The sequence below is a fragment of the Cryphonectria parasitica genome, assembly GCF_011745365.1.
Source record: "Cryphonectria parasitica EP155 unplaced genomic scaffold M406scaffold_1, whole genome shotgun sequence".
NCBI classification, from domain to species: domain Eukaryota; kingdom Fungi; phylum Ascomycota; class Sordariomycetes; order Diaporthales; family Cryphonectriaceae; genus Cryphonectria; species Cryphonectria parasitica.
The window spans coordinates 5,674,612-5,701,937 of record NW_024468909.1 but is presented as its reverse complement, the minus strand read 5'-3'; the positions used below and the strand labels follow the sequence as shown (position 1 = coordinate 5,701,937).

The 27,326-nt window shown below is 52.1% G+C and overlaps 10 protein-coding genes across 10 annotated transcripts; 6 read left to right on the top strand and 4 right to left on the bottom strand.

Annotated features, from left to right (window-relative positions):
* Nucleotides 1-1,107: 1,107 nt before the first annotated feature.
* M406DRAFT_326343 (uncharacterized protein) lies at nucleotides 1,108-1,802 on the top strand (the record flags this gene model as incomplete). Its single annotated transcript, XM_040920073.1, has 3 exons — nucleotides 1,108-1,323; nucleotides 1,483-1,640; nucleotides 1,730-1,802. The coding sequence occupies 3 exons, from the start codon at nucleotides 1,108-1,110 to the stop codon at nucleotides 1,800-1,802; spliced, it is 447 nt and encodes a 148-aa protein (XP_040781892.1).
* A 476-nt stretch (nucleotides 1,803-2,278) lies between these two features.
* M406DRAFT_248997 (uncharacterized protein) lies at nucleotides 2,279-2,904 on the bottom strand (the record flags this gene model as incomplete). The annotated part of the gene is made up of 2 exons (XM_040916578.1): nucleotides 2,279-2,737; nucleotides 2,809-2,904. 2 exons carry the CDS (start codon nucleotides 2,902-2,904, stop codon nucleotides 2,279-2,281), a joined length of 555 nt encoding a protein of 184 aa, XP_040781891.1.
* A 2,276-nt stretch (nucleotides 2,905-5,180) lies between these two features.
* On the top strand, nucleotides 5,181-8,420 carry M406DRAFT_349460 (cysteine proteinase; the record flags this gene model as incomplete). The annotated part of the gene is made up of 6 exons (XM_040922469.1): nucleotides 5,181-5,285; nucleotides 5,418-5,507; nucleotides 5,585-5,959; nucleotides 6,019-6,181; nucleotides 6,242-6,724; nucleotides 6,780-8,420. The coding sequence occupies 6 exons, from the start codon at nucleotides 5,181-5,183 to the stop codon at nucleotides 8,009-8,011; spliced, it is 2,448 nt and encodes an 815-aa protein (XP_040781890.1). The 3' UTR covers nucleotides 8,012-8,420.
* Nucleotides 8,421-9,622: 1,202 nt separating this feature from the next.
* Nucleotides 9,623-12,825, top strand: M406DRAFT_272252 (uncharacterized protein). Its single transcript, XM_040918143.1, has 5 exons — nucleotides 9,623-10,166; nucleotides 10,289-10,573; nucleotides 10,651-11,136; nucleotides 11,209-12,257; nucleotides 12,321-12,825. The coding sequence occupies exons 1-5, from the start codon at nucleotides 9,939-9,941 to the stop codon at nucleotides 12,511-12,513; spliced, it is 2,241 nt and encodes a 746-aa protein (XP_040781889.1). The 5' UTR covers nucleotides 9,623-9,938; the 3' UTR covers nucleotides 12,514-12,825.
* Nucleotides 12,826-14,145: 1,320 nt separating this feature from the next.
* On the top strand, nucleotides 14,146-14,803 carry M406DRAFT_67284 (uncharacterized protein; the record flags this gene model as incomplete). The annotated part of the gene is made up of 2 exons (XM_040925058.1): nucleotides 14,146-14,286; nucleotides 14,324-14,803. 2 exons carry the CDS (start codon nucleotides 14,146-14,148, stop codon nucleotides 14,801-14,803), a joined length of 621 nt encoding a protein of 206 aa, XP_040781888.1.
* A 1,176-nt stretch (nucleotides 14,804-15,979) lies between these two features.
* On the top strand, nucleotides 15,980-18,151 carry M406DRAFT_96985 (uncharacterized protein; the record flags this gene model as incomplete). The annotated part of the gene is made up of 4 exons (XM_040926349.1): nucleotides 15,980-16,087; nucleotides 16,136-16,213; nucleotides 16,277-17,777; nucleotides 17,860-18,151. The coding sequence occupies 4 exons, from the start codon at nucleotides 15,980-15,982 to the stop codon at nucleotides 17,892-17,894; spliced, it is 1,722 nt and encodes a 573-aa protein (XP_040781887.1). The 3' UTR covers nucleotides 17,895-18,151.
* Nucleotides 18,152-19,075: 924 nt separating this feature from the next.
* On the top strand, nucleotides 19,076-19,920 carry M406DRAFT_326337 (uncharacterized protein; the record flags this gene model as incomplete). The annotated part of the gene is made up of 2 exons (XM_040920072.1): nucleotides 19,076-19,751; nucleotides 19,871-19,920. 2 exons carry the CDS (start codon nucleotides 19,076-19,078, stop codon nucleotides 19,918-19,920), a joined length of 726 nt encoding a protein of 241 aa, XP_040781886.1.
* A 2,433-nt stretch (nucleotides 19,921-22,353) lies between these two features.
* Nucleotides 22,354-23,469, bottom strand: M406DRAFT_326336 (uncharacterized protein; the record flags this gene model as incomplete). Its single annotated transcript, XM_040920071.1, has 3 exons — nucleotides 22,354-22,995; nucleotides 23,027-23,163; nucleotides 23,379-23,469. The coding sequence occupies 3 exons, from the start codon at nucleotides 23,467-23,469 to the stop codon at nucleotides 22,354-22,356; spliced, it is 870 nt and encodes a 289-aa protein (XP_040781885.1).
* Nucleotides 23,470-24,848: 1,379 nt separating this feature from the next.
* Nucleotides 24,849-25,862, bottom strand: M406DRAFT_336479 (uncharacterized protein; the record flags this gene model as incomplete). The annotated part of the gene is made up of 3 exons (XM_040921156.1): nucleotides 24,849-25,332; nucleotides 25,403-25,624; nucleotides 25,699-25,862. The coding sequence occupies 3 exons, from the start codon at nucleotides 25,860-25,862 to the stop codon at nucleotides 24,849-24,851; spliced, it is 870 nt and encodes a 289-aa protein (XP_040781884.1).
* A 921-nt stretch (nucleotides 25,863-26,783) lies between these two features.
* Nucleotides 26,784-27,317, bottom strand: M406DRAFT_101045 (uncharacterized protein; the record flags this gene model as incomplete). Its single annotated transcript, XM_040914938.1, has 1 exon — nucleotides 26,784-27,317. A coding segment is annotated over one exon (206 nt), but the record flags the coding sequence as incomplete, so codon positions are not given.
* Between the last annotated feature and the right edge of the window lie 9 nt (nucleotides 27,318-27,326).

Sequence of the window (27,326 nt, the reverse complement as noted above, 5' to 3'; positions counted from 1 at the left end):
AATTAATTAATCTTCCACCGACAGATTTCCTTCTTGGGGCAGTTACTGGGCGCGCGAACACCTGTCGAGCTACTTTGTACCTTTCCCACCCCGTCCCACCGCTCTGCCTCATGTATGCATGGCATATGGCTAATATAAACAATTAGCCGTCATACATCTGGTGTTTTTTTCCCCAACCCCGGATAGTCCATCCCCGTAGTGATTTGCCCTCCCCCCCTTTTTTTTTCTTTCTACACAGTACTTGCCCAAGAACACTGAATAAGAAGAGAAAGGAGGGCCCTTTAGTATTGAGAAGGAATAATGAGAATGGGTGAAATGTGACTAGCGACCTCGGAAAATTTTGGAATGTTCTACCGCCGAATGCGACGGTGGGTGACGCGAATGGGATGTTTGGTGGAGTTTCAGGTCCCACGGGCTGGCACTCCTTAGGGAAGCGTGCATTCGATTATATTGCAGCCGGATATATACAGATCGAATTACAAGGCCACACCCATCCCCCCCCCCCCTCATCTTCCCCTTAAACCTGCGGCGTTGGGGGCGCTCTTATTGCTATATAGTCACTTTCAACCCACGTTGTTCCAGTATTATTTTGTTGCATTCCCTTCGCCCCTTCTTTGCTATCACAAGGCAAAGAAAAGCAAATGTCTTTGTCTTGAGCTCCAAGTTCACCATTTGCGTGTTTTCGGCTCCCGAGATCTGCGGAGCCCGGCACGGCGCATCCGCTCGCCAAACGCCCCTGGCTGCCGTGCTGCAAAACTGACAGCTCGGCCGAAATTTGCCGTTTCCAAGCGCACCGAAGAGGAAGGTGACCCTCCTTGGTATCTACCGACCGAGGGTTTGTATAACCAAAGGTGTTTCCCATCCTGGGGGGTAGGCGCCAACTTCTTCCTTTCCTCACTCATAGCAAGACGGGAAAACCTTCCGTCATTGCTGAAAAGCTGTTTCCGCGTAGGAAGCACGGCTGACCTACAACAACGTCGTCGCGTTTGTTGAGAACGCCAAGAGACTTCTCATCCATACTGTCGACCGTAACCTCTTGAGCGCTCTTAATCCTTCCTTTCTTACTCGCCCACCCTGTTACCGCCCCACACACAAAGAAAAGACAAGATGCGCTCCATTCTTCTCCTCGCCTCATTCTCAGCGGCGGCACTCGCCGTTACCTCGACGGAAGCCAACTCCGCGACATGTGTGACCAGCTCAGCATCCAGCACCGACACGGCCACATGGACGATCGACTACGCCTTGGTGGACGCGCCCGTGACAGGCACAGGGTATGACATCGAGCCGAGCTTCGTGGCAGCTTATGGCTTCAACAACACGATGGTAAAAGCGTGCCCCCCCCCCCCCTTTTCTTTTTCTTCTTCTTTTTGTTCTTTTTCTTCCCCTCCATAATAGGTCTCTTTCTTTCCTGGACGTCCTCTCATATCCTGCGGGCGACCTTGCGGTGAACCTTTGACTGACCCCCGGGCCTCGTCTTACCAGCAATTATCCATAACGCACGACTCCAACGCCACGGACTACGCCTCCTTCAAATGCCAGTTTGCATGCAATGGTAATCAGGGCTGTGTTGCGTTCTTTGGGCGCTTCGTCAATGTGAATACCGACGAGGAGAATTATGAATGTTTGAGCTTCAAGACGCTGTGAGTGACATCGAAATCTGAGAAGCTGAATGAATAATTGGCCCAAGAGTTCTTTCTGAATGCTGACCCACTCCTGCTCATAAATCCAGGCTGGATGAGTCGTCCTTCACCACGAGCACGTCGAACATGGCTGTTGGCGGGTTCAACAAACTCTGCAGCTAATCAAGCTTGGACCGTAGGTTACGAGTCGACTGTTGGGTGTTGTTTCGACTCGTCCAGAGGAGCAGATATTGACGTATGTCGGATGTGAATATAATCTTGTCGGAGCGCGGCGCTGTACATAGCCTTCCCTGGAGCATCCATACTTCTTCCTTGTCTTTCGGTTCTTCTTGGCAGCAGATGCCACCTTGTTGTATTGAAAATTAACGCACATAAGAATTGTTCCCGAAAACGGAATTACTCGCATCCTTGCCTCAGGCCTCGAATCAAGAAAGTCGATATGATCTGTGCGGAGAGATGAAGTTAAATTTTCCGGGGTATCTCTGAAGTATTTACCTGTTCCCTGTGATCATATATTGCATTGTCCATCCAAATTCTTTGCGCCGGACTCCGAGGTTGTACGAGAAACGAGGTTTGTGGCCAACAGGGACGAGGAACGATCGCTGTTTCGAACGTGCTCATGACCACCTCTTTTTCTTTCATCCTGTCATGTCCACGTCCCCGCTATCAGCAGCGCCGTCAGCGCCGCCAGCAGCACCTGACGCGTGGGTAATGTTCTCGAGGTGCTGCCGCGTCTTGGTCCACAGCTCTGCCTCCATCTCCCTGTCGACTTTGGTGCTCCGACTGTTCAACCAGCCGACGTCTAGATCGCCCACCATACCCAGCCCGTTAGGCTCAAGCGACTGCCTGGCGCCGCCCTCCTCATCCTTGGGCTTGGCCTTATCAAGCGTAAGGATGCCGGCCTCCTCGAGCCCGAAGATCTGGCGCTTCATCCGCACGTCGACAGCATGAAGAGTAGTGAGGAACTTGTCCATGTTCTCTTGAAAGGCCTGGGTCTGGTCTTGGGCTGTGGGGGGTGATTGGTCTGGCTCGGTGGATCGTTGTTTGCCGAGGGACTGGATTGCTTTCCCAGTGAGCTCAAGGAGGGATGCGATATCCTATTTGGGTTGGGAAGAATGAGTAAAGAGATGTGATCGAGACGGTATTGGGGGGGGGGTTCGAAACTCACCCTGTCGATCTCGGCGAGCTGCACCATGCGCTCTGCGCGCGTAAAAGGAGCGTGGACGTTCACAGGAGGCGCTTCTTCTGGGGTTGAGACTTCCATTTTGGTAGTGTATCAATAGATATGTTGTCGGCAAGAACGATTTGCGGCGGGCGTATGGTGTTTATTGGATTGGCTCTGCGCACCGCGGAAATGTAGAAGAACCGATCCGTAGGCGATGCTCAAAGGCGCGGAACTTGAGCTCCGTCGAAAAGCTGGGTTGGGGAAGCTGCTGTACCAAGCAGGGTTAGGCTCCCCCCGCACACGAACAAGGCATGACAGCCCAGTGCTGCTGGGGTGGGTGGACCCCTATGGCTTAGGGCGGTTCCAGAAGCCTGGCGTGCCTGGGTTCTCGGGTTTTGGGGGGTGGCACTCACTACCAGAACAGCGGGGAGGGCAGGCGACGATCAATGATTTCGGCCGATAGATGTGACGCAAGGATGACATGCTCTGTTGATCATGACGAAGCCCTCAACGTGTTGGGATAGTTCGCTGCAAGTGATCCTGCATGGACGGGACTAAGATTTACACGGACCGGCCATCCCCAATGGACAACCAGTATCGAGGTTTCTGTATTTTTCGATAGTCCCAAGAAAAAATTGGCATTATGGATCTCAGGACGAATCACACGATGTGGAGAGACGACCGAATGGTTTGAGTGTTAGCACCGTCAGGTGGTGGTGGACATCGAGTGGCCTGTCCCCAGCCCAATGCCAAGACAAATTGGGAGGAGAGAATAGCGATTGTTCATCTCATCGAGATTCTGAGAGTTTGGGGGCAAAGAAGGGCAGCCTCGCGAGCCGTATGGCCTCGGATGATCTGTGTTGAGGGAAAATTCCGGGCCTCATCAGCTTGGGATAGGCAGATGACACCAACGGCGTCCCGAGTCACGATGTCTTGGTTATTCAGCCCGCAACCCGCCGCTTACGAAATCCTCGCTGCTTCTGGAACATGCGGGCCATTGTCCCAGTACTATGGCATTACCATTATTCACACTCAGCAGACGAAAGACGGATCCTGCATGGCACAAGTAGGCTGGCGCAATCCGGTGCCAAATGTCACACCATTCTGCCGCCGCTAGAATTGGCGAAATCGTATCTTTTCAGGATCAGCGGGTGACGCGAAATGGAGTTGGCCTATAGTACAGTGGTGGACTGCGGTAGGAAGAGGTGATCGGCGGCAGATAGGTCGATCTATGCAGCCTCAAGCGCATTCTGAAGTGAGATGGTTGCAGGAGGAGGGGAAAGGAGGAACGGTGCAGTTGGTGGAGTGGTTGGCTTCTGCACGATCTGCCCTGCGATCAAGTGAGGTGCAGCTCTCAGTAAGCGATATTGTAGTTGTGGTTGGTGGGAGCTGAGGCCAACCCGCCCTGCCGCCTTATAACTAAATGGGGTCTGATCAGAAGACAGGGACGTCATATTATAATTATTCTCTTTTTTTTTGTCTCCTACTGCTGGTAGTACACCGTAGACCAGCAGCTGCTCAACTTTACCTGGCGACTGGGGCTCTCGATCATGACCAGTAAGGTATGGAAAGACTCAACTGGTCAGAACCCTTCATTGTTCGCCTTGCCCGGTCTCAATCAAATCCTTGAGGAGAGGTAAGTGGCAAGTCGGTGTTTATTTTTGTCACATATCCTGCTTGGTGTCTTATCAGGGGGCTTCAGAGAGTTTCACTAGCGCGGGGAAGGCCTGGAGGCTGGACCTTTCTTCCTCCTACGGCCACAACCCCGCCAGTGGCTTGTAGTGGAGTGGCACAGTGGGCACACCTAGCAGCCTTTGCACATTAGGCCGCTTCTCGTCAGAGGCGTTCGGTTGGAACAGTGGGCCGATGCCACCCTTCGCTACAACCTACGCGCCCTACGTAGCCCATGAAGATCACTTCCCGCCTACCACCGCCTGCATCTATGGTGACTTTTTAAGCAGCTGCTAAAATTTATCCACATCCCCGAACCCATGCCCAGGGACCTGGTAGCGCGGTCCTCGAAGTAGATCACTCCAGTGCCTCCCCAACACTTGCGACCACTGTCAAACTCTCCAGCGTCCATCCCTACAACACCTCGATCCTGTCAATCTTCAAACCAAGCCCCAAGACCGAACTATTTCTCATTTTCCTCTTCTTTTGCCCCCTCATTCCTTTCACTGCCGCTGCTGCACGTACCTTACCAATCCGATCCAGAGATATGCTGCGAATGCTTCTAGGAAGATAACCTCGAGCCGATGGGCTTCTGGTCACCTTCAACATCTTGTCTTCTCGACCCTGCGCCCCGCGACGCACCCTGAGACACCACCGCCAGGGGTACTCTCTTGCGGTGCCCACGAACACAACTCGACGCCACAATGAAGGCCAGCATACCCAAGCGGTTACTCACCCTACGTGATAGGGATAGGGATAAGGAGAAGAATGGCTCCCACGGTCGGAGCAAGTCCTCCGAGGGACACAAGGTCAGCACAAAGAAAGACAGAAGGAGAAATTACCTAAACGATCTCGGACTCGAGTGCCAAATAGCTGGAGAGGAAGAAGAAAAACAAAAAAGTATATACGCTGACTCCTCTGCTTCGCTTCCCCGACCACAGTCTACCGAGTCGTCTTTCCTATCTGTCTTCAAGAGCGGCTTGAGCACCACGACCAACGGAGACGTTGACAAGGAGAAAGAAAGCGCCAAGGTCAGCATTTCTCGGAGATCTCGACCCCAGGAAGAGCCAACTAGAAGAGCCAAAACTGAACGTGTAGCTGGGTACAGATTGACGAGATCGACAAACGCCTTGCTGAGATGGACATACATGATATCTCTAAAGAGCACCTGCGCTTTGCTCTCAGAAGCAAATACGCCGCCGGCGACACCGAAAAAGCCATCGAAATGTTGCTCCTCCACCAGAGGTCCATGTCTGGCACCATCTTGCCCTACGACCCCAAGATTCACATGGTCGGGGCCGAGAACAGGGGGAACGTCACATGCTATCTCGATGCTCTGCTCTTTGCCATGTTCGCGAAGCTGGAGGCTTTTGAGTGCATGCTAAAGAACGACTTATCCGACGAGCCACAGCGAAATCTGGCTTCTTTAATCCGCCTCTGGGTGAACATGTTGAGGAGCGGGAAGCTTATACACACGGACTTTGTACGGAAAAGCCTTTAACGGTGTCCCAGAAAGGAATTCATGCGCTGACGGCTCCACAGACACAATTGATACAAGACGCTTTGGCTGCTTGTGGCTGGAAAGACGCTCAATTGCTCGAACAGCAGGACACCTCTGAGGCCTTCGCATTCATTACCGAGACGCTGCAACTGCCATTACTGACGCTGCAGGTGGACTTGTTCCATCAGGGCAAGGGGGACAAAGGTGAGTCACAGAATCCATTACTCGAGACCGAGACTTGACGAGCCTGACTGGAAGTTGCAGACGACCACAAGGTTGTATACGAGCGTCTCCTCAACCTGGCGGTTCCAGTCGACCCAGAAGGCAAGGGTGTCAAGCTTGAGGACTGCCTGGAGGACTATTTTAACACAAGGGTGGACGTCTCCCGCGTCGGTGTCGAGGAGAAGCTTGACAGACCGATTCTTACACCTCAAAGTACCATTCGACTCGTCAAAATGGATCCGGGGGAGGAGGCAGAGATCGTGGATCAAGTTGACGGGGAACCTTTACAACGACGCTGGACCGTTGTCGAACCGACAGAACCTGCGGACGGGCCCTCAACCTCAGACCCAGAGCGTCCTGCTGTCCGCCATAGGTCAACGAGCATCATCCAGCGTATTGTCTTGGACGCCGATGGAAAAGCAACCGAATCAGACGCCGCGAGCCTGCTACAGAAGGCAAAGCGGAAAGGCTCTACAGTTGTGAAAGCAGTCACCATCCCTGCTTGGCAATTCTTCCGGCTGATACGTAAGTTTGCAGCACCACCAGGAGCTTTGGCAACAAAACTGACATTGTCACTCAGCTTGGCACGCCGTTCCGAACACCGAGCCAAAGACTGATGGAGAAATTCTGATGCATTTCAATCAACGACCAGTAGTGGGAATCTGTTTAAAAAGGTACCTGGTGACGGAGGATGGGCGCGCCAAGCGGCAGAACACATTCATCGACATTCCCGACAGCTTGAGACTACCACGGTTCATGGTTGCAGACGACGCGAAGGTCGAAGAGGACACCTCACTCAGCACGGAGTACAAATTGGTCCTGCAGTCCGTAGTCTGTCACAGGGGCGACTCAGTGCACTCTGGGCACTACATCAGCTTCGCACGAGTCAACCCTAAGCTTCTCACCGACAACAGGCGCCACGACAACGATCCGCCACCAGATTACGAGGACGCTCAGTGGGTCAAGTTCGACGATCTCGCTCTCGAGAACCGGGTCTCCAACGTGGACGATATCAAAGCATCTCTGAAGAATGAGATGCCGTACCTTCTCTTCTACCAAATCGTGCCTATGGTAGACGTTACGAACATATCGGTCACGGGTTCTGAGACTGAGCCTCCGTCCTACGACGACTCGACCCTCAACGCGGCCGTCAGTAACGCAAGCGACAGCGAACGACCAGGGCTATCAAGAGCAGCTAGTGGCTATTTTGACATGTCCACCCTGAGCTCGACAGGCCCCAGCATTCGCTTCTCCTCGGAGCTGGAAAGACCACCACGGTTGAGTCTCAGCGTCGAGGATGATGTCGCACAGGCTCCTGCGCTTCTCAGTCCGAATGCATCCCGGCGTGGAAGTGTTGCCGTGTCCGAACCCATTCTGGGGAATCTTGCGATCACGCCCGAGACTGGCTCATCCCCAGTAGTCACGCCGATCGAGGAGACCACGGCTCAACGACTCTCGAGGGCGGCGGCGAAATTCACCAAATCTGGCACACGCAGCAGGCCCACGAGTCAGGCGGGAGAGAGCCGTATCAGCATCACCATGTCGCGGCTAAGCCTGAAGAGTAAGAGTAAGGAACCTCTGCGCGAGGCATGGGAGAGTGTTGAAGGCGACGAAGAGACCCCAGTGGCTGTTGTCGTACCAGAGCGACTATCGATCGATGGTGAAGAAAAGAAGGACAAGGAGCACCATCACCACCACCACCTCCACGGAAAGAAGAAGCGAGCCAAATCCAAGAGTCGTAGCGGCGACAAAGACACTGAAAAGGTCAAGAGGAAAGGCGAGGTGCCAGATCGGGAATGCATCGTCATGTGAGCACTATCGCCGAGGGGAAAGATGAAGAAGTCAACAGAGCAATCGCAAGGCGTTCAGGCTACAGCATACAAGTGTATTTTGGAGTGTTACAATTACATTCGGAGGGGGCTTCCTTTGGTTTTTACATTTCGCCTTTTGGAGCGGTCAGCCAAGAGAAAAGACGGTGGCATTCAGCGACTCATTCATTGGGATTTAGGAATATATCCTACACCCAGAAGAAAATGAAGAAGAAATGTTGGGGTACAAGACGCACATTTGCATATGATACCAGCGAAAAAGAGTGGAAAGGAGGCACGGCGGACCGAGGGCAAGGCCAGTGTCATCTGAGAAAGTCAGGAACACATCAATACACATACCTAAGAGCTTGTATACCAGTGATGGGATACAATACAATATTACTAGTGCATCCTGGCTTTGCAACCAAAAATATTTGACGGCTGACCCCGGGTTGATGCCGTCCGAATAGTTATTGGCTATGTCTCAGTCGACAACGCAAGCCAGGGTACGATAGGGTACGAAAGACGACAATGTCGAGTTAGTTCTATGAGATGGCATCTTGAGAAGGCCGAGATATCTACAGCCACACATCGTCAGCAACAGGTTCTGCCGTCTCTTCCTCATAGGCGGTGGGTTCCAGGGGGTGCGGGCTCTTAGGGCGCCCCACCTGGATACTCCCCCAGCATCCCAGATCCCTTGCCTGTTGGGGGTGTCCTAAATAGAGAATCAGCCTGACCTCAATGGCTGACGCAGCGGAACAAGGACTTGGACTCTTACCCGAACTCCGAACGTGGGTGGGGCCTCTAGCTTACACCGTCCTTCGGCAGTGTTAGCATGTACCTGGACACTCTAACACTGTGATGCCACAAAACGGAGACGGACCAACTTGAGCGCCAGCGATCTGCGCTATAACCTGCTTTTGAGGTCATCAGCCATGCGCCAAATAAAATTACGAAAATAAATACAACAAGAAAAATGTGCACGGCTATCAATCCGTGTGGGGTAAGAAGGTTTAGAATAAAGACATACAGGTAGTACGAAGTAGCTATTGCATGGGGAAAATGCGTATGTAGGTAGAACGGGAACGAACGCGAATACGAAGGCTGGTGAAAAGAATATTGTCTGTACTGTGTGGTACCTGGGCAAGCTGCAGCTGTCGAAGGTTCTCGGCGAATTCGATATTGCTCAACCCTTGTTTCCCGTCTTTTAACTGGATCCGGGCGCGAGATGTGTCGAAGAAAAATCTTGAGGGCGCATGAAGGGTAACGCATGGAGGGGTTTCTGGGATTCTCATCGTGTAATACGGAAGCCTACAATGTTTTGTCTAACCGGCATCATGGTAATATGTCTTGTCTTCTTGGCCGTTCTTCTTCTGTCTTACAGGTTTGACTCCGAAAGATTTTAGACTTGGATGTTCATAACTGTTGATCAATCCATCCGTAGTGAGGTACAGTAAATGGATAGTACACTGGAAAGTACTGCAGTTTAGGGTACAGGGCTTGGCATCTAACGGGAGGAGGGGGGGCCCCCTTGTGATTCAAACTTTGTTACGACATAGGCCAGCAAACGGTTTCCCTTTTCCTTCCTCACATGCATCTCCACTTGTTGCACCGAGACGTCTCCTCCCCCTCCCTCCTCAGTCCCAACATTCAACCCCATAACACCTCAGCACCCAGCCACCGCTACTCCCACCTCCTGCTGAAGCCTTCCCTCACCAACTTTCAGGATCGAGACATTTCGAACTCCACCAGCGGCGTCGGGAACCGCCATCTAGGGTCGAGCTGCGGATTTCCCCAAAGACTCCGGATCTCGTGGGCTGATGAATCCAGACGCGGGATAGGGCAGCACCCCAGTTTGAAGACAGCGGAAGAAGAGAAGGGAGAAGAATATAAAAAAAGATAAACTTGAACCATAATAAAACCAAAAAAAGATGGACGCCCCTCAGGCAGGGGTTCAAGCATCGAGGTCGGCGGCGACGACTGAATCTCCTATATCCATATCCGCACCCACACCCACAGCGTCGACAGCGGCAGCGACCACCCCAGGCGTGCAGCCTACAGGCGCCCCGAGAAAGCCACAGCGTATCCTCGCCTGCGTCCTCTGCCAACATCGCAAGATCAAGTGTGACAGGAGTTTCCCATGCGCCAATTGTCTCAAGGTTGGTGTGGCCCCGTCCACCCTGGCGTGTGTGAGAGAATTAGAGAGAGGAAGAGGGAGGATGAAGTGAAGCAAGATGGAGTTGATGCGGACCGGAGCTGATGATGGCTGGCCCGTTTACAGGCAAACGTGACATGCACGCCGAGCACGCCGGCACCTGCCCGGAAACGCCGGAGACCAAATCAGGACCTCCAGGAGCGCTTGGCCAGGTGTGAGGAGTTGTTGAAGGAGTACGCAACCGCAAAGCCGCCCTCTCCGCCCCCGGCGAAGCCTCCCTCTCCCAAGCCCGACTGCATACCGGAACTGGAAGATCCCATTCCAAAATGGAAGCCCGCCGGCAAGCTCATAGAGGAGGACGGCGGCGTCCGTTTCATGGATTCGTACCTGCTGACGACTGTCTACGATGAAGTACGCCATAAGCCCGTTCCCATTTGTCTGTTTCCCCCTCCCCTTCCATACTCATACTGAATGATGTCGGCCTGCAGTTGAAATCAATGCGGAAGATCGTCGACGAAGAGATCTCATGCGACGAATCTACCCCCCTTCCCATGGACGAAGTCTCCAACTCTCCCGATGACAACTCGGATCTTCTCTTCGGCGCGGCGGAGCTGCCCTCTGCCAGTCCTAAAGAACTCGCCCCGAGCCCTAGTCATATAGTTCGTCTGTGGCAGATCTTTCTCGACCGATGCAACCCCTTGACCAAGATCATCCACGTTCCGACAGTGCAGCCCCACCTGTTGGAGGCAACAGGGACATCGCCACGGCTACCCAAGAACGTGGAGGCCCTTCTCTTCTCTATATATACTCTGGCCACCGTCTCGATGAGCAAGGAGGAATGTCAAGAAATTCTCGGAATTTCACGAGATAAGGCGCTGGCGAATTTCAGCCAGGGCGTCCGTTTGACTCTAACGCGTATGGGCTTCCTCAAGACCCACGATCTCTTGACGCTTCAGGCCCTAGTCATTTATCTGGTGAGTTTAAACCTTGAAGAATACCTCTGCTGTGGCCAAGAGCCATACTGGCCCGTGACTAATCACTTCCAGATCTCATTGCAAGGACGATACAATCGTCATGCGTCGTGGATCTTGAATGGCGTAGTCATTCGTGTTGCCCAGAAGATGGGACTGCACCGTGATGGTGAGCTGCTAGGCCTCAAGCCCTTCGAGACGGAGATGAGGAGACGGCTCTGGTGGCAGATCATCATGGTCGATGCCAAGTATGCCATGATGTCGGGGCTTAGCCATACGCTTCTGCCCCGCGGCTGGGACACCAAGGAGCCCAAGAACATCAGCGACGATGATCTCTTACCTTCTGCCACGGAGCCGATCGAGGACAAGGAAGGGCCGACGGACATGATCCTCGTCATTACCATCTTCAGAATTGCCAAGTATCTCATACATTTGCCGGGCATTGAGACGATACTGCTGATCAACGAGTTGGAGGCCACGAGGGGGATCACCACGCCCAACAAGGCCAAGGTTGCCGAGTACAGGGCGGTCGTCCTCAAGCTCCACGAGCAGCTGGACGAGATGTACAGCAGGTTCTCTTCACCAACGGCCGGACCCCTCCACGATCTTGCTCGTCACCTCAAGGAGCACCTCATGGGCAAGCTCGCGGCGCTTGCCAAACCGCCGGCAGAATCCTCTGACTGGGGCACCGAGGTCTTTGATCACACGAGCAACGCGTTCAAGCTTGCCGTCGACACGACGAGCTCCGCCATCCAGCAGTACAAGATAGCAAGCTACCCGGGCTGGGACTGGTTCTCGCGGCTGCACTTCCAGCTTGATATATTTGCGTACCTCGTGGGCCAGCTCTCGTATCGCACGACGGGGCGGCTTGTGGACAAGGCATGGCAGGCCGTGGAGGATGTCTACGAATTCCACCCAGAATTCTACGAGGTGTCTCAAAAACTGTACTACCAGCTGGCGCACTTCATCTTCAAGGCGTGGCGCAAGCGAGAAGAGGCCCTCCGCGTGAGGCTGGGCCAGTCCCCCGAGACGCCTCGATGCGTACAAAAGCTGCGCACGCTGATGCCCGGCTCCGACGACGCGAGCACCAAGAGCGACTCTGGGAGGACACCCAGCAGTGATATGTTTGGCTTTATTGCCAACAACGCCGCTGCAGGGGTCGGGCATGGGGTCCCTATGGACCTCAGCGCGGTCGAAATTCCACCGTTTGACGCCTACATGGGCAACTATTTTGATTTTAACGGGACGCTAGACTTTGACATCTGGGGCAACCCGCCGGGTATGGTCGAGAATGTCCAAAATACATCACAGGTGGACCAGAACCTGCAGCTGCAGGATATGTCCCCATACGGCGTAATGGGACCAGGAACATGGAAATAATGCGACAACGTGAATTTTTGAAGGCTCGCCCCGGGCGGGCTTATGGGACTGTCGCCACCATGGCTTCGTGTCTTTTGGGTGACCACTCCCCATGGCGGGTGTACAACAATAGCAACTACGACAAAACAGGTCGGAACTAGGAATTGAGGGTTTCAGGTTCTATACAGGTCAAGGTGTTCTGGCAGGAGGTTGGGGCTTTCTTACTATCAAATATAGGGGCACGGTCACGACTCGCGAGGACAGCAACGGAAGAGGAGGCGGACGCACGATTGCGTAGGTATGACGGTTAATGAAACACGCCACAACTCTCTCATTCTCTCACTCGGTTGCAACTCGACAAGTTTCGAGGACTAGGCTCGTATCTGTCTAATACATGACATGTGCGTCTGTCTGACAATGCAGGCCCGTCCTGAGTGATTCCTAGATTCGTATAAGATTACAGATCGACCAGGTGTCACGCGGTGTGGACTCGGGTAAGATGTTGAGTCACCATGATTGAGCAATCTTGGTAACCTAGATACACCACGGCGGCGGTAGTATTAGTCCGCACTCTTCCACCAGCCAGTCAGCCCGACAAGTATCTCTCCATCCCAAAGTCTCCTTGTCGCAAACGGCCAATTTTCTGTGCGCAGTAAGTGCCCATGGTGGCATTGTCGAGCAAAGCCAATCCTTTCCTTTTTCTTTTTTTCTTTCCTTCTTTCCCTCCTTCCTTCTTTCCCCCTCCCCTTCTTTCCTTCTCTCCTTCCTTCTTTCCCTCCCTCCTTCTTTCCCCCTCCCCTTCTTTCCCTCTCTCCTTCTTTCTCTCCTTCTTTTATTTATTCTGTTTTCTCCTCTTTTATTATAATCGCTCTCAGCTGTGCAGTGCATTGCAGTATGTTATGGAAGGATGCCCTTCTCTATCTCTGGTAGTAGCTGAAAAAAGATCATAGCTATCTAATATATTCACTAAGATAAGGGAGAAGCAAAGCTTAGTGAAAGTTCAGATGATTTCCCTGAGAATTCGCCAGGAATTCACCAAGGAACTGCCCACGGACTAATTCACAGGGGAACTCTCCATAAATCCCCACAGGCACAGCCGAAGGCAATTCCCATGATGCGTCCACGAGGATCTTCAGTCATCCTCCAACCCGTTCCCTGGGCGTGTTCCGGGTCAACCACCAGAGTTCCTCGTGGGAGTGCACCCCATGAATCTATAGGGTACCGCAGGTGCATCAATTGCCAGCCCGACATGGCTTTTGTCCGCAAAGGAAATATTGAGCACAAGTCTACTACATTCTTAAACATCTTCGGAGCTCACCTCAATGTACAATACTTGAACATCCGCATCCATGAGCAGAACCACTGAACGAAAATCATCTAAAGTATCAAAAATTATCAGCTCATTTTAGATGATTTTCGTTTAAGAGATCACTGCTCATGGATGCGGAGGATTAATACTCGGCTTTGAGTAGTGCTCCTCATTGCATCTCCTATTGGTCACAATACAAGGAGACTCAGCCATGCATATCAAAGTCAGGAAGAAGTGACCTACCCAGGCAGACGCAGTGAGAGTACCACCAGAGTATTACCGGATCCTACAATCATGAGAATCAAGACCATTTACAAAGAAATATCTCTCGTGATATTTTCAAAATGCCCATTCTTGAGGATATTTCTGTCAATGTGCGAGTCACTTGCAGCAGTACTCGTCTACAAGCCAGCAACAAATCCGAGGAACCTGTCTGCAGCCCTGCAGCTATCAAGCTGTCATCCCTCAAGAGGACTCGTAACATGGTAAGAAGATCTCGAGGACTACGAAGATGATATCGAGGACGATGATGAAGATGTCTATGACGAGTACGACGAGTATGAAGACGACGAGTATGAAGACGACGAGGATTACGAGGACTACCAACAGCTTCTGCACGACCTTGCGGACAAGTTTGGTAGCAACATGGTTGACGAAGATGAAGAGATCGGGTGCGAATTTCCCGACATGGACAACAAGGAAATGCCCAGCGATCTAGCAACTTCGTTCTTAGACCATGACCAAGTGGGAGAGGGTAAAGACGCCTACGTGACCAATTTAGAGCAAGCTGCTCGATATACCGATATCTTCGCAGAGGCACTCGAAGGGCTTCAAGATGCCTGGTCAATCCGGTCACCGAAGGCCTCCTCCACACTCTTATCCAGGACACGCTCCCGTATCTTGCTGTGTTCATCGGCAGTAAGGAGGAATGCCTTGATGATTCCATGGGTCTTGACAAAGGCGTGGATGGCAACCAGCCGCTTTTTGCACTTCCACAGCTAGACGGGGGCCCAGGTGGTGGTCACGGTGCTTGTTCAGCCACTTCTCAAAAGTCTCCACGGGGCCGGGTCCAGATTTTTGTAAGCAAGTCACAAAGTCAAGGCTGCCACGTTTTCGGGCCCGAGATGTAAAATGAGAGGCAAAGGACGAGTGGGTCGGGGAGTCTCGACCATTTTCTAGCAAGGGAAGAAAAGAAAAAGGTCTTTTCCTCATCGGACAATTCCCCTGAAAAGACCGCTTCGGGTATTGGAATGCCCGAACTAAAAGAGCTCTTGTATGGTATTTTCGGAGCGCACTTGGTTACGTCCGAACCCCGGCCCAGAACGAAGGGCTGCAAACAAACACCTACACAAAAGGTATTCAGGCACAAGAGGCTAATGATCGGACTCGGGCCCGGCGAGATCCTCCTCCACCGCCCCAAAACCTCTCCCAAAAAGGACAACAATAACATATTGTGTATTGTGTTGGCGGAGACTTATTATTCATCCTTGTTGCGATATGTAAGCCACGGAAAAATGAGCCATGTTGCGCATAGCAGAATGTTGCGCACAGCATGATATTCGGCCATGGACGATTTGCAAAAGCTTTTCACTGCAAACAGGTAGCTTCGCACATCGTATTCAGCCTAGCAGGATGGTTAGGAAAAATGACGGAAAAAAAGGAGAAAAAAAAAGGGGGGGGGGGGCGAAGGGAAAAAAGAAAGGGAAAAAAACAAACAAAAAAACCCCCCTCCAAAAAAACAGGGGGGAGGGCCACTCATGGGCTGAATGGGCTTTAAGGAGTAGCTGAGGCTGACACGCTCATTACTGTATTCATTTGGCTAGTAGTGTATACACAGCAAATCGCGGACCATGTTGGCTTGTCCGAGGCCGAGCTTATCCGTCCGAATAACTAACTTACGCCATCTTCCGCCATGTGTCAGCTATGGATAGTCTAAAGTCCGGGTGTTAGATTGTTGAAGAGTTTATATATCATCGTCGTCGTTGTCGTCATTGTCCGCCTCCAATTTACTTCTTTCATTCCTGCCTTCCCTAAGTAGACCTTTTGTCACCCAACATCTCCAAGTTTTGTAAACATACTTAGCAGTGGATCCATCACGCATTGCCCCTGCACCTACACAAAGACAGAAAAGGAAACAGAACCACATACAGTGTAACTACACACCATCACCTTAACGACATGTCGTTCCTGAAACGGGCAAAGAAGCCCGATCAGACGGCCAATCCGCCTCTTGACGGCTCTCAGGAGACTGCTCCCTTTCCTGAGGCACAACCCACCGCCACCAATGTATCTCAAGAACAGAACCGGATCGAGCTGGCGCGCACTCGCACAGAGGATATCGTGTATCCTCACGGCCCGAAGCTTGCCCTTATTATGATATCGACCTTTACGAGCATGTTCCTGGTTGCTCTGGTATGTAGTACCGGCTCTCCTTCGTCTTGGCATCATACTGACCAATCAATCCCCAACCATTAGGATCGTCTTATTATCGCAACGGCCATTCCCAAGATCACCGACGAGTTTCACAGTGAGACGGACATCGGCTGGTATGGCTCGGCCTACATGTTGACCAACTGCGCCTTTCAGCTCTCATTTGGCAAGCTGTACACCTTCTACTCGGTCAAGACCTGCTTCCTCTCCGCCATCGCCCTCTTCGAGATCGGCTCCGCCATATGCGGCGCTGCTCCCAGCTCCACCGCCTTTATCGTGGGTCGTGCCATCGCCGGCGTGGGCAGCGCGGGTATCATGAGCGGTACTATTACCGTTATTGTTTACGCCCTTCCCCTGCACAGGCGACCCATCTTCCAGGGCCTCTTCGGTGCCGTGTTCGGTCTCGCCTCCGTCATTGGTCCCCTGCTGGGCGGTGCCTTCACCACCGATGTCTCGTGGCGCTGGTGCTTCTACATCAATCTGCCCTTTGGCGGCGTCGCCATGGCTTTCATCTTCCTCCTACTCAAGATTCCTGACCGCGACGCCCAGGCCCTCCCGACAAGGCAGAAGCTCAGCCAGCTCGATTTCCTCGGCATCTTCTTCCTCCTGCCCGGTGTCGTCTGCCTGCTGCTCGCCCTGCAGTGGGGCGGCACCACCTACGCCTGGCACAACGGCCGCATCATCGCACTGCTCGTGCTGGCCGGCGTGCTACTGATCGGCTTCGTCGCCGTGCAGATCCTCCGCCCCGAGACCGCCACCATCCCGCCAAGGATCTTTTGCCAGAGGAGCATCATCGCCGGCTTCTGGGTCACGTTCTGCATCGGCGCGTCCATGATGATCGTCGTCTACTACCTGCCTATCTGGTTCCAAGCTATCGAAGGCATCTCTGCCGTCAACTCGGGCATCCGCCTCCTGCCCCTCGTGCTGAGCATGGTCCTCGCCAGCATCAGCTCGGGCTTCCTGGTCGCCCGCATCGGCTACTACACCCCGTTTCTCCTCGTCGGCATCTGCATAATGTCCGTGGGCTCCGGCCTGCTCACCACCCTGCAGGTCGACACCTCCGAGGGCAAGTGGATTGGCTTCCAGATCGTCTACGGCTTCGGCATGGGCTCGTCCTTCCAGGCTCCCAACCTGGCAGCCCAGACCGTCCTGCCTACGCGCGATGTCCCCGTCGGCACCTCGCTGATCCTCTTCAGCCAGCTGCTGGGCGGTGCCATCTTTACCTCCGTCGGCAGCAACGTCCTCGACAACGAGCTGCTCAAGAACCTGGCCGGAATCCCGGGCGTCAACCCGGCGCTGGTCCTCTCCGCCGGCGCCACCGAATTTGTCAACGTCATCCCCGCCTCCGCCAAGGCCGCCGTGCTGAAAGCGTACAACTCGAGCTTGCGCGTCGCTTTTGTCGTCGCCGTGGCCATGTCGTGCCTGACCATCATTGGCGCACTGGCGCTCGAGTGGAAGAGCACCAAGAGCAAGCAGCCTGGGCGCAACAAGGCGGAGGCCGCTGAGAAGGGCGAGATCACTGGTGCCGCCGACGCGACAGAGAGCGGTAAGGAGGACACGGCCGATGAGGAGGGTAACGCTGCTGCTGCTACGGCGGTCACTGATTCGCGTCACTCGCGGACAAGCAGTGATGCGAATGTCGAAAAGGTTGGTGTATAAATAGAAGAAGGGAAGGAAAATGGATGGATGGTTGATTTGTTGAACTGTTTTTGACGACTGTGATACCCACAAAGGAGGAACGAGCGGTGCCATTTAATCTGTCTTTACATTGGATGAGGGTGAGCCAAAACGGAGGGGATACAAAAGAACCCACCTAAGGGAGAGAGGCTTATAACACATAATGTAACACGCATGTTCATCGGCGTATCGGGGTGGAAAACATGGATTCATAGATCCCATACACAGGTCTTTTTTGCTATTATTTAGAAACATAGAATACATCTCCATGCTCCAGACAAAGTCACAACTCAGAATATTCAAACACCTAATAAATCTTGCGATACCGCAGCGGCTACTGTGGAAGTTTGCTCTGTGCATGAAGTCACAAGAATTGCTATATGCAATTACTGGAAGACAGCAAAATCTCTCAAGAAGGTCATAGCCGGTTTCTCCATGTTGTGAACTCAATGCAACATAAGCTAAGCTAATAATGATATAGAAACACACAACAACGAGAGTGTATGCTATTTCTTGAAATGATTTCTCATTAGACATAGCTATACAGGAAAAAAGTTAATAAATAAGGAAAAAGCCGAAGAAATAAGTAAAAAATGAATGTAAAGATAACTCATAAAAACAATTAGCTCTTGTTCATTAAGATCAGAGCTCTGATTGGTTCAGATTTCGCTCGATTAGGAAAGTAGTTTTTAGTACATTTTTTGTGCGAGGGCCAGTGACTCACGGCCCCTCCAGCCAGCCAACAGCCAGACCTGTTGATAGCCTCAGATAGCTGGCCTCGTGGCGTTTGTCTTCCTTTCTTTTTCTTCTTCAGCGCTCAGCAATGCAATCTTTTTGCCCTCACACAGGTTATGAAGCCCTTTTGCCCTTCTTTTCGAGTATCTCACGATAGAACCTCGACCTCTGGTTACGGCAAACCTCGAATTCGACCTCGAATCGCCCTCAACGCGGTTGAATTCACTCAAAACAACAGAGAGGACCCTCAAGCTGGTCCTTTCGACCCTCAAGCTCTTCAGGTCACCTAAGCCGTCCTGATCCCCATAACAGATGGACTCTGCTAACGAGAACATCGCAAGCCAGTCCGTCAACAAGGACATACAAGCTATTCCAAGCATTGAGGAGGCGGCCACGGTCCCTCTTCCATCATCACCAAGACCACCAACAACGATGGCATTCAAGATGGACGGAACAAGGGTGATGTCCATCCAGCACAGCGTCCCAGCGCTTCTGGGAGAAGAGAACCTTGAAGATTGGAGTATCATGGTCGAGTCGACCCTCCTCTCGCACGAATATCTTCACTATATCCTTGAATCAGTTCCTGAGCCAGACAGGGCAACTGATCCTGAAGGCTTCTCTGCCTGGACTCGCCAGCGAGCCCAAGTGGTTACGATGCTTCAAAGCACACTGCAAAAGGTGCGAAGCACACTTACCAACGCAGGCCTCAACCCTCGTGAACGAGACCCATACACCATCTACCAGGCTGTGATGCGTACTCTGCCCAAGCATTCAGAGGATCACGTTGATCAAATAGCAGTCCGTTTTGCGGCTTGCCAGGTCGCTGATTACGCGTCTCTCGCAGCTTTTCGCGATGACCTTCAGTATATGCGTCGTCGCCTCAAGGAGCTTCACTACGAGCCTCCTGACAACTTCATGATTGCTCTGGTCCTCAAGAAGATTGAGAACGTGCTATCCACGATGCACGCCTTTGCTACCAGGGACCACAAGGTCGGCAAGTTAACCTGGGACACGCTGATGGCGGAGATCAACTCAGCTATTACGACAGGCACGGGCGCGAAGGCTTTTGCAGCCTTGAAGAAAGCGTCGTCGACACAGACATCCTCAAGTGCTACCCAAGGGGGTGGCAGGCAGTGGCCAAAAGAGGATTCCCTTCCCAGCAAAGGCGTTGTCAGCGCCCTGAAGGTTCCCAAGTCATGCCTTGAACAACTCTCATACTGTTGCCAGTGCAAAAAGTTCCTTCTGATGTCCTGGAAGCACTGCTCATCCTGCGATAGGTGTCACGGAGTGGGACTGAGGACTTGCAAAAACCACCAAGAAAACAGGTCTGGCTGTTGGCTGGCTGGAGGGGCCGTGCACGGCCCTGGGCCAGTGACTCACTGGCCCTCGCACATTTTTCAATCAAAATACACAGCTCCAAGTTAAGAGAGACGAGAGGAGGGAAGGAAAGAGGGAAGGAAAGAGGGAAGGAAGGAGAGGAGGAAGATCTATGAGCTCTGCTTCCAACTTAAAATGGTCTAAGCTGCTTGTTCATTGCTAGTCTCTAGAAACTTTTGCAGCTGCTACTGCTGCTACTATCATCTTCTCCTCAGCCTGACAATACTTATACCTCATCCCCAATTCCCTTCTCGATCTCTCAAGCTCACACACGCGCACCCGCCTTGCTACGCTGACCTTCACCATCGCTCGTCTCAACTGATGAACCCTGGGCTTGAGGGTTGCAGTGGTCGCCATCTTGTGTGTGTGTCTATATGTGTGTGTATGTAAGAGAGAGAGAGAGAGAGAGAGAGAGAGAGAGAAAGAGTTTCTGGGTGAACATGGAAGATTTCTCCGAGTCTTGATGAACGAGTGAGGTGAGATATCTATTCCTTCCATGTACAAACCCGTCATTTCATGTGCTACATGTTACGAAGAAAGAAGCCAGCTAGGTTTGTGTGATGAATGAGTCTTACACCGGTGAGTTAGCTGAGTTGTAAGGGTGGAACCAAATTATTTCATATCCTGATTGCGCTACTTCTTATTATCATTATACATACCGTGGAGCCTCCGTAAGCAAACTTATTTTGGTTGCGAGAGCTATTTATTACTATCAGAGACTCTGCATAGCTTTATCCTTCCTCCTCTCTTTCCTCCTCTCTTTCCTCCTCTCTTTCCTCCTCTCTTTCCTCCTCTCTTTCCTCCTCTCTTTCCTCCTCTCTTTCCTCCTCTCTTTCCTCCTCTCTTTCCTCCTCTCTTTCCTCCTCTCTTTCCTCCTCTCTTTCCTCCTCTCTTTCCTCCTCTCTTTCCTCTCCTTCCTCCTCTCCTTCCTGTTTGCACAAGTTAAATACTTGATAGATCGCAAAATTGATTGTTGTATCATACATGAACATCACTTTACAGCCGTGTAAATCAGACCGTTGGAAATCATACGAGTCGATTTGAGTGAAGCATAACTAATCTCATAGACTAGCCCTGAGGTCGTATTCGAGAACATGACATGTACTGCAGATACAGGGGCTTCCCCAGGGCCCGCAACCCCCCTTTCCCCTTAGATACTTACCTCAAATCGGTAACCAATACTTACAAGGGTGTCCCATCCCGCCCAGTTCCCTCCTGCTTTAAGTAACTCATCGTTACAGTACATACCATAATAAGCAACCCACCTATTCGCAACGTCAAATTGATTGTCAAATAGAAGAACAGGAAGACAAGTTAATGCCGAATTATTATGCAGAAGACGCCTAGACCCGGATCATCTCCGCCAGACTACCTACCTACTCGGCCCTCGGGATAAGCCGCTTCGTCGGTCCATAATTGATGTTTCTGGGGTGATCAGAGATCACTGTCACTGGTCACTCACTCACTCGTAAACTGCAGGGGATTTCAGTAAGCGGCCTTGTCCGCTGTACTCTATGGTCGATCCTCGGAAGACTTTGTATCTGTCATTTTCCGCACCAAATTTGCACTGTGAGACGGAGTGCCAAGACACCAGCAAATGGCCTTGTGTTTCTGGATTACATAGGCTCACAAATTTGTTGTCCAATGAGACGAAATAAGACAAGGAGGGGAGTATCACCAGAGACGTGTCAAAATGAGAAGTCATCGCATAGTTCTGTTGTGCACTTTCATAGGCTGTGAGCTGATATGCCTTCCAGTGCCCACGGCAGCAGAGTTCGTGCCTCCCCGCCACTGACATGCGCGTACTGTTTCTGAACAACCGCCATCCTTCTACCTGCTTTAGCAGAGCAAGCCTCTCTCCCGCGTCCTTGAAGAAGCCGCCAAATCATCCAGTAGTGAGCAGTAAAATTTTCGATTCCGTCCCCAATAATCCATCGCAATCTGATCTTCCAGCATGGCGGAGAAATAGGAGCAGCCAATTGCTCACTGCAACTCCAAAGAAAGACAAAACAGGCTTTTTAGGTATCGTACATGACCGCAAGGGGCAACGAGACCAACAGATCTGGGTATTTTGCAGGCCAACGCGTCCAACGAAATGGTCCAACAAATTGGGCGTTGCCCAAATCCAGAGAAAGGGCAAGGAAGAAAAACGAAAAGAAAAAAGAACAGGAAAAAAAAAAGAAGAAAAAAAAAAAAGAAAAGAGTAAAGAGAAGCATGGCAAAACCTCGTCAGGTGAGCCCCGAAGATGTTTGAGAATGTAATAGACTTAACCACTCGAAAATTGTGACCAGCCACAATCGCGGCGGGTTCCCATCCATTTACAGAGAAGTGCTCAGCACTCATCGTCATAATTGGCAAATTCCTGCGCGGTAGGCTCCGTAGTGTACGCACTAAAGAGGCCGGAAGAGTCGTGGTCTGAAGTCTGCGAGGCGTCCTTGCCATCAACGGCCATAGCCTGGGCATCAGGCTTCTTCGAGGGGAAAGAGGTACGAGCATCGGCAGGAGTCAAGATCCGAACCTCATCCTCATCATCACTAGTGATGGTCTGAGTGGGATCCAGGGCCGGAGTATCTTTGGGATAGGTGATGCCCATGGCACGCTCATGCGCAGCCATCTTCTCGTGGTTGATACGGATACCGCTCTTGGTAGGGGTCATCTCGATGGGAGGGAACTCGTTGTCAGAAGAGTCGTTGTCGTCGTCGTCATCGTCAGCGACGCTGGGGTTCAGAATGCCGGAGAACTTCACAGAGCTCCCCTTCTGCTTCTTGGTACTGGTCGACTTCCCGGTGGAGGGGGCGGCTCTCTTGCGAGAGCCACCAGTCCGTGGAGTCTTAGGGCCAGATGAAGAGGGCGTGGCCGGAGCAGTGCTGCCACTGGAACCCCTGGCCTGTTTCAAGTTCTCAGCATCCTTCTTGATGGCTCGGAACTGGAACTGGATCCCGTCGGGAGTCGAGTCTCCAAAGTACTTGTGAATCTCTGATGTTCATAGTTAAGCGTTAGCTTACCAGTTTGTGGTCGTAGTTGGCGGCGTCCTCGCCACGGCGGACCAAACCCTGGATTTCCTTCGCATTCTTCTTGATTGGGCGGAAGAAGTGCTCAACGCCGGACTCGCTCCAGTCCGAGCCAAAGTGTTTGGCCAATTCTGAACAAGTCAGAACCAGCCTTGACCAACTGAGTACAGGTATAGGTGTAGGGCGGGGTGAGTGCGGGTATGGTGTCTATGTTGGGCAAGAGGGAAGGGTTTGAGAGAGCGTGGTAGTAGGAGGCAAGATGGTGAGAGGAAGGTCAGAAGGAGCGGACACGATTGATATCAGGAAAGCCAGGAAAACAATCAAAGGCATCCAAGTTTTGACTTACCCTTGTAATTGAGCTTCAGCTCAGGGTGCGCCGCGATGACCGCGGTGAGAAGGCGAAGCTGGCCCTCGTAGGTGCGAAAGTTGGCAACCATGATGTCTGGAAGGGGAAGAGCAACCTTGATCAGCGGACGGACGCAGGATGGAGATGCCTGAGGAGTGACGAGCCTGTTGAGACGAGGATCAAGTTGTCGAAATATGGGTGTATGTGGCTGATGGCTCGTTGGACGAGTCTTCTGTTAAGTCTAAGGTTTGGGTTCAGTCTTCAGTGCATGAAGAAGGTCAGAAAAGGAAGATGTGGTGGTGGTGGTGAAAGTGAGGTGGGTCGGGGTGGGAGGAGATATTCCCAGGTGGTGGAGTCAGAGGAGGAACGCTTAGATGTGAGCGAGGTGAGAGGATGGAGAGTCGAGTGAGTAGTGCTTGCCTCGTGGTGTAGAAGAAACAGGAACAATATCTCCGATCATGTCAAATTAGAAAGCAGAGGAGGGGAGGGGAGGCAGATCGCGCGAGTGTTTGTTGTAGCGTGTCAGCAGGGTTGAAGAACTCACCTTGTGAGATGGGTTGTCCAGTCTGGCTGTTGTTTCTCAGACGATGAAACTGATGGTATGTAACAAAGATCGGCCCTAATTGCGAAAGGCTGAGGTAGTACAGAGCCACAAATTGTTGCGTTTTGGCTGGTAAAAGACGAGGTTGAAGAAAATGGAAAGATGCAGGTAGAGGATTCGTATGTACTCGAAGTATGTCTTGTTTGAAATCTCCAGCGCGGTCTGGCAGTAGAATGATGGGAGCTTGGCAATCTCGCAAGAAAGTAGCAGAAGCTCAAAGAGGGGAGATCTGGTCAGTCGATTTATCGAGACAATGTACGACGGTCAAAATGTAGACCTTAAGAGAGGAAAAATAAAAAGTGGTCCGAGGTCAAGGGACGAGAGAGGTTCATGGGGGGTTGCCAGGCAGGGTGAGGGAAGTGCTCGAGGTTGCAGGCCGACTTGTCGATAACTCCAGGGCTCTGAGTGGACTGGTGAAATAATGATAGGGCGGAACTTCCAGGGTTGGCACAACAACACCCAATGAAGCAGCAGACCCACCCTTAGAGGGCCGTTGAAATCCAGCAAAATTCAGAGACGCTCTGGCTGAACCAACCCAACTTTTTCAAAACTACAGAGACATCAGCTCGGTTCGCAATTGATGATGGTCCAGGTGGCTGGTTATCACGCAGTAACAGGCACTAACAGCCTGGGCGATCAAGGGGAGCCTGTTTATCTGCCAAAGCAATGACGAGTGGCTTGCAGAAGCAACGCAGCTAGCAGTCAAATTGATCAATTGATGGAGAGACGCACCCTCGTGGCAGATCCTACGTGAGGTGCGATCGATTTTACGACCAAAGCTGGCTTGATATACCAAACCAAGCTGGTATCTTCTAAGATCTATATTGTAAAACCATCCAGAAAAATCATGGCCACCAACCCTTCTTTACCTATTGCAGCGACTTCTCAAACGGTGTTCGGCGGCCGCTCACCATGGAACTTCCGTTTGTTGCCGGGAGGGGCAGGACTGTCTTTTTCTCCATGGGCAGCTCCATGGGCAGCGAGCCGTCTTCCTTTAGCTTGTGATCCCCGTTTCCGTACATCAGGTACTGGATCCCCAGAAAGCAGTCGCAGCCCGCCTGGAACATACCGCACAACTTGAAAGCCCAAGGGATCTCAGTTGTCGAGGTGAAAAACCAGAACATCTTCATGGCGTCTCCTGCCAGCCAGCTAGCCAGAACCGACACCCGGAACCCCTTGCAGGATCGTGAGCGGGCGTTGGCGAAGATCTGCGGCAGGGGCAACGTCGCCTCGACGGAAAGACCAATATAGCCCAACAGGACTGAGTATAAAGCGTAAATGCCGGTAAAGGGCGCGAGTATAAGCTCCAGCGCCGTGAGGACGATGAAGAGGTACAGCAAAAACTGCCAATACCTAGAGCGCGAGAACTAGGTCAGCATGACAGACACACAAATTCTTCCAGAGGGTTTCGATCAAGACATACGGCTTTGGTGACCTCCATTGCCAGAACTGGTATGGCCTCCTTCTTTCCCAGAGCCCTTCTTTTGCCGCGCCGGCGAACGGCAGAGCAGCGTCACCGCCTTTGGACGCAGGGCCCGGCCGGTGATCCAGCGCAATCTTGAGCAGCAGCACCTGCATAATCACCATGAGGAAGGATTGTATCAGGAGCGCGCCGTCGAATCGTGCACCAGGGTAGTAGAATATTCTGTCGACATCCAATTGTCAGTATAGGAAAGGCACGGGGGCGCGCGAATCGCCCGAGAATTCTTCTGGTCGTACCTGAAAAAAGATGCCACCAGCATAATGAGCGGTATGTCGAGGGAGAAGCCCGCGCTAGACTTGTTCCGGTGCATCGAGAGCGCCTGGTCACTGTATGACAGGATGGGCGACATGATCAGGAAGAGAGGGGCACAGTAGCCCGCGAAGGAGGTGAGCCATCGCATCGTGGGATTGCCGAATGGCGCTTCGTCGAGAAAAGGGGCAGCAGCAGCGCGCTCGCGACAGAGATCGGGACGAGAAGACGCTTCGAATAGAATCGGTAAGGAGCGGACGAAGGTCGACAGCGCGTTTATGGCAGTGGATGATGCCAGCTGGAAGTGACCAACGGTGAGAGGAGTGAGGCCAGAAGTTGAGAGAGGAATAATTTAAGAAGCGCGAAAGCTACTATTTGGCCTGTGTCCAAAAAAGAATGGTCCACTTTTAGCACACGACCAGCGGCAGTCTTGCATATAGGGCTCTGATCGTCAAAGGGGCCGGCCGCTGGCGCCAAGGTAGCGGTAGTACTCTTGTGTGTACGTACTATAGTAGTAGGGGCGGTGTCAAGCCCGCCGGGTCGTTCGTCAGCAACACGTTAACAGGGATCCTGCTGCGCTTGTTGTAATTTTTAGACGGGCCATACACATCGGCTGACCCATGTCAACTCTCCTCCTCCTCCGTCTTCCATAATACATCCGTCTCAACGGTGCTCTATTGATGTTTTTGAACCCCGCCCTCCTCAGACACGATGTAGCAAAACAAGACAAGCCCGTCGACATAGCTTGTTCCATGCCAGCACCGCGATCTTGACTATTTAAGTTTTGAGGGGCACCGGCCCAGTCGTTCTGGTCCCATGTTTGACGGTCCCGCCTGGACGAAACCGTCTCTCGTCAGCGACCCATCCGTGCATGATGAGACCAAACACACTCGTCGCGTCCTTCATCCGTTGCCCTGACGTCTTTGACAGCGAAGAACACCTATGCGACTTGCTGCATGCATGGGTTTTGATTGTCAGCCGTGACCAAGATCACCCATGTAGGCGTAGTTACAATAAATCTTTTGCCAGGAAATCACGTCAACGACTGGAACGGATATGCGAAAAGTCTAATAGGGGGTACCATTCATTTTTGCATAACAAAATTAGGAACTTCAATCATCTAGGGCTGAGCGTCCAACAATTGCCCTGACCTACACCTTCTGTGACAGGCCCCGACGTCCACATGAAGATCGTTGACTTTGTTGCTGAAGTCTTCAGGCACCAAATAATTGAAAACACTTTCCTCTCCTTGCCTCGTGTGACGCCCTCCACCCACTGTTCCTACATCATGAACGCCAGCTCTCGAAATGTAGTATGAAAAGGTTGTTCCTATGTCCTATCATCAAGTTCTAACAAAAGAAATAATTGTAGAAAGCTCCAGGGTTGACATGAACATGTCGTCAACGTAACAGCTCAAAAAGGATGGTAGAAATTCCGATTTCGAGCCCCAATCGCCACCACGGCAATAATGTGATCAGCACGTACTGTGTAACCGTAGCGACACAAAGTATGGCCGCTGTGAATCGGCAGGCGCTTCGGCAGAAATTGGAAGTATGGGCATAAAGGATGCCGCCAAAGTCAGAAATGCCATGGAAAGATGAAGTATCGGCCGATG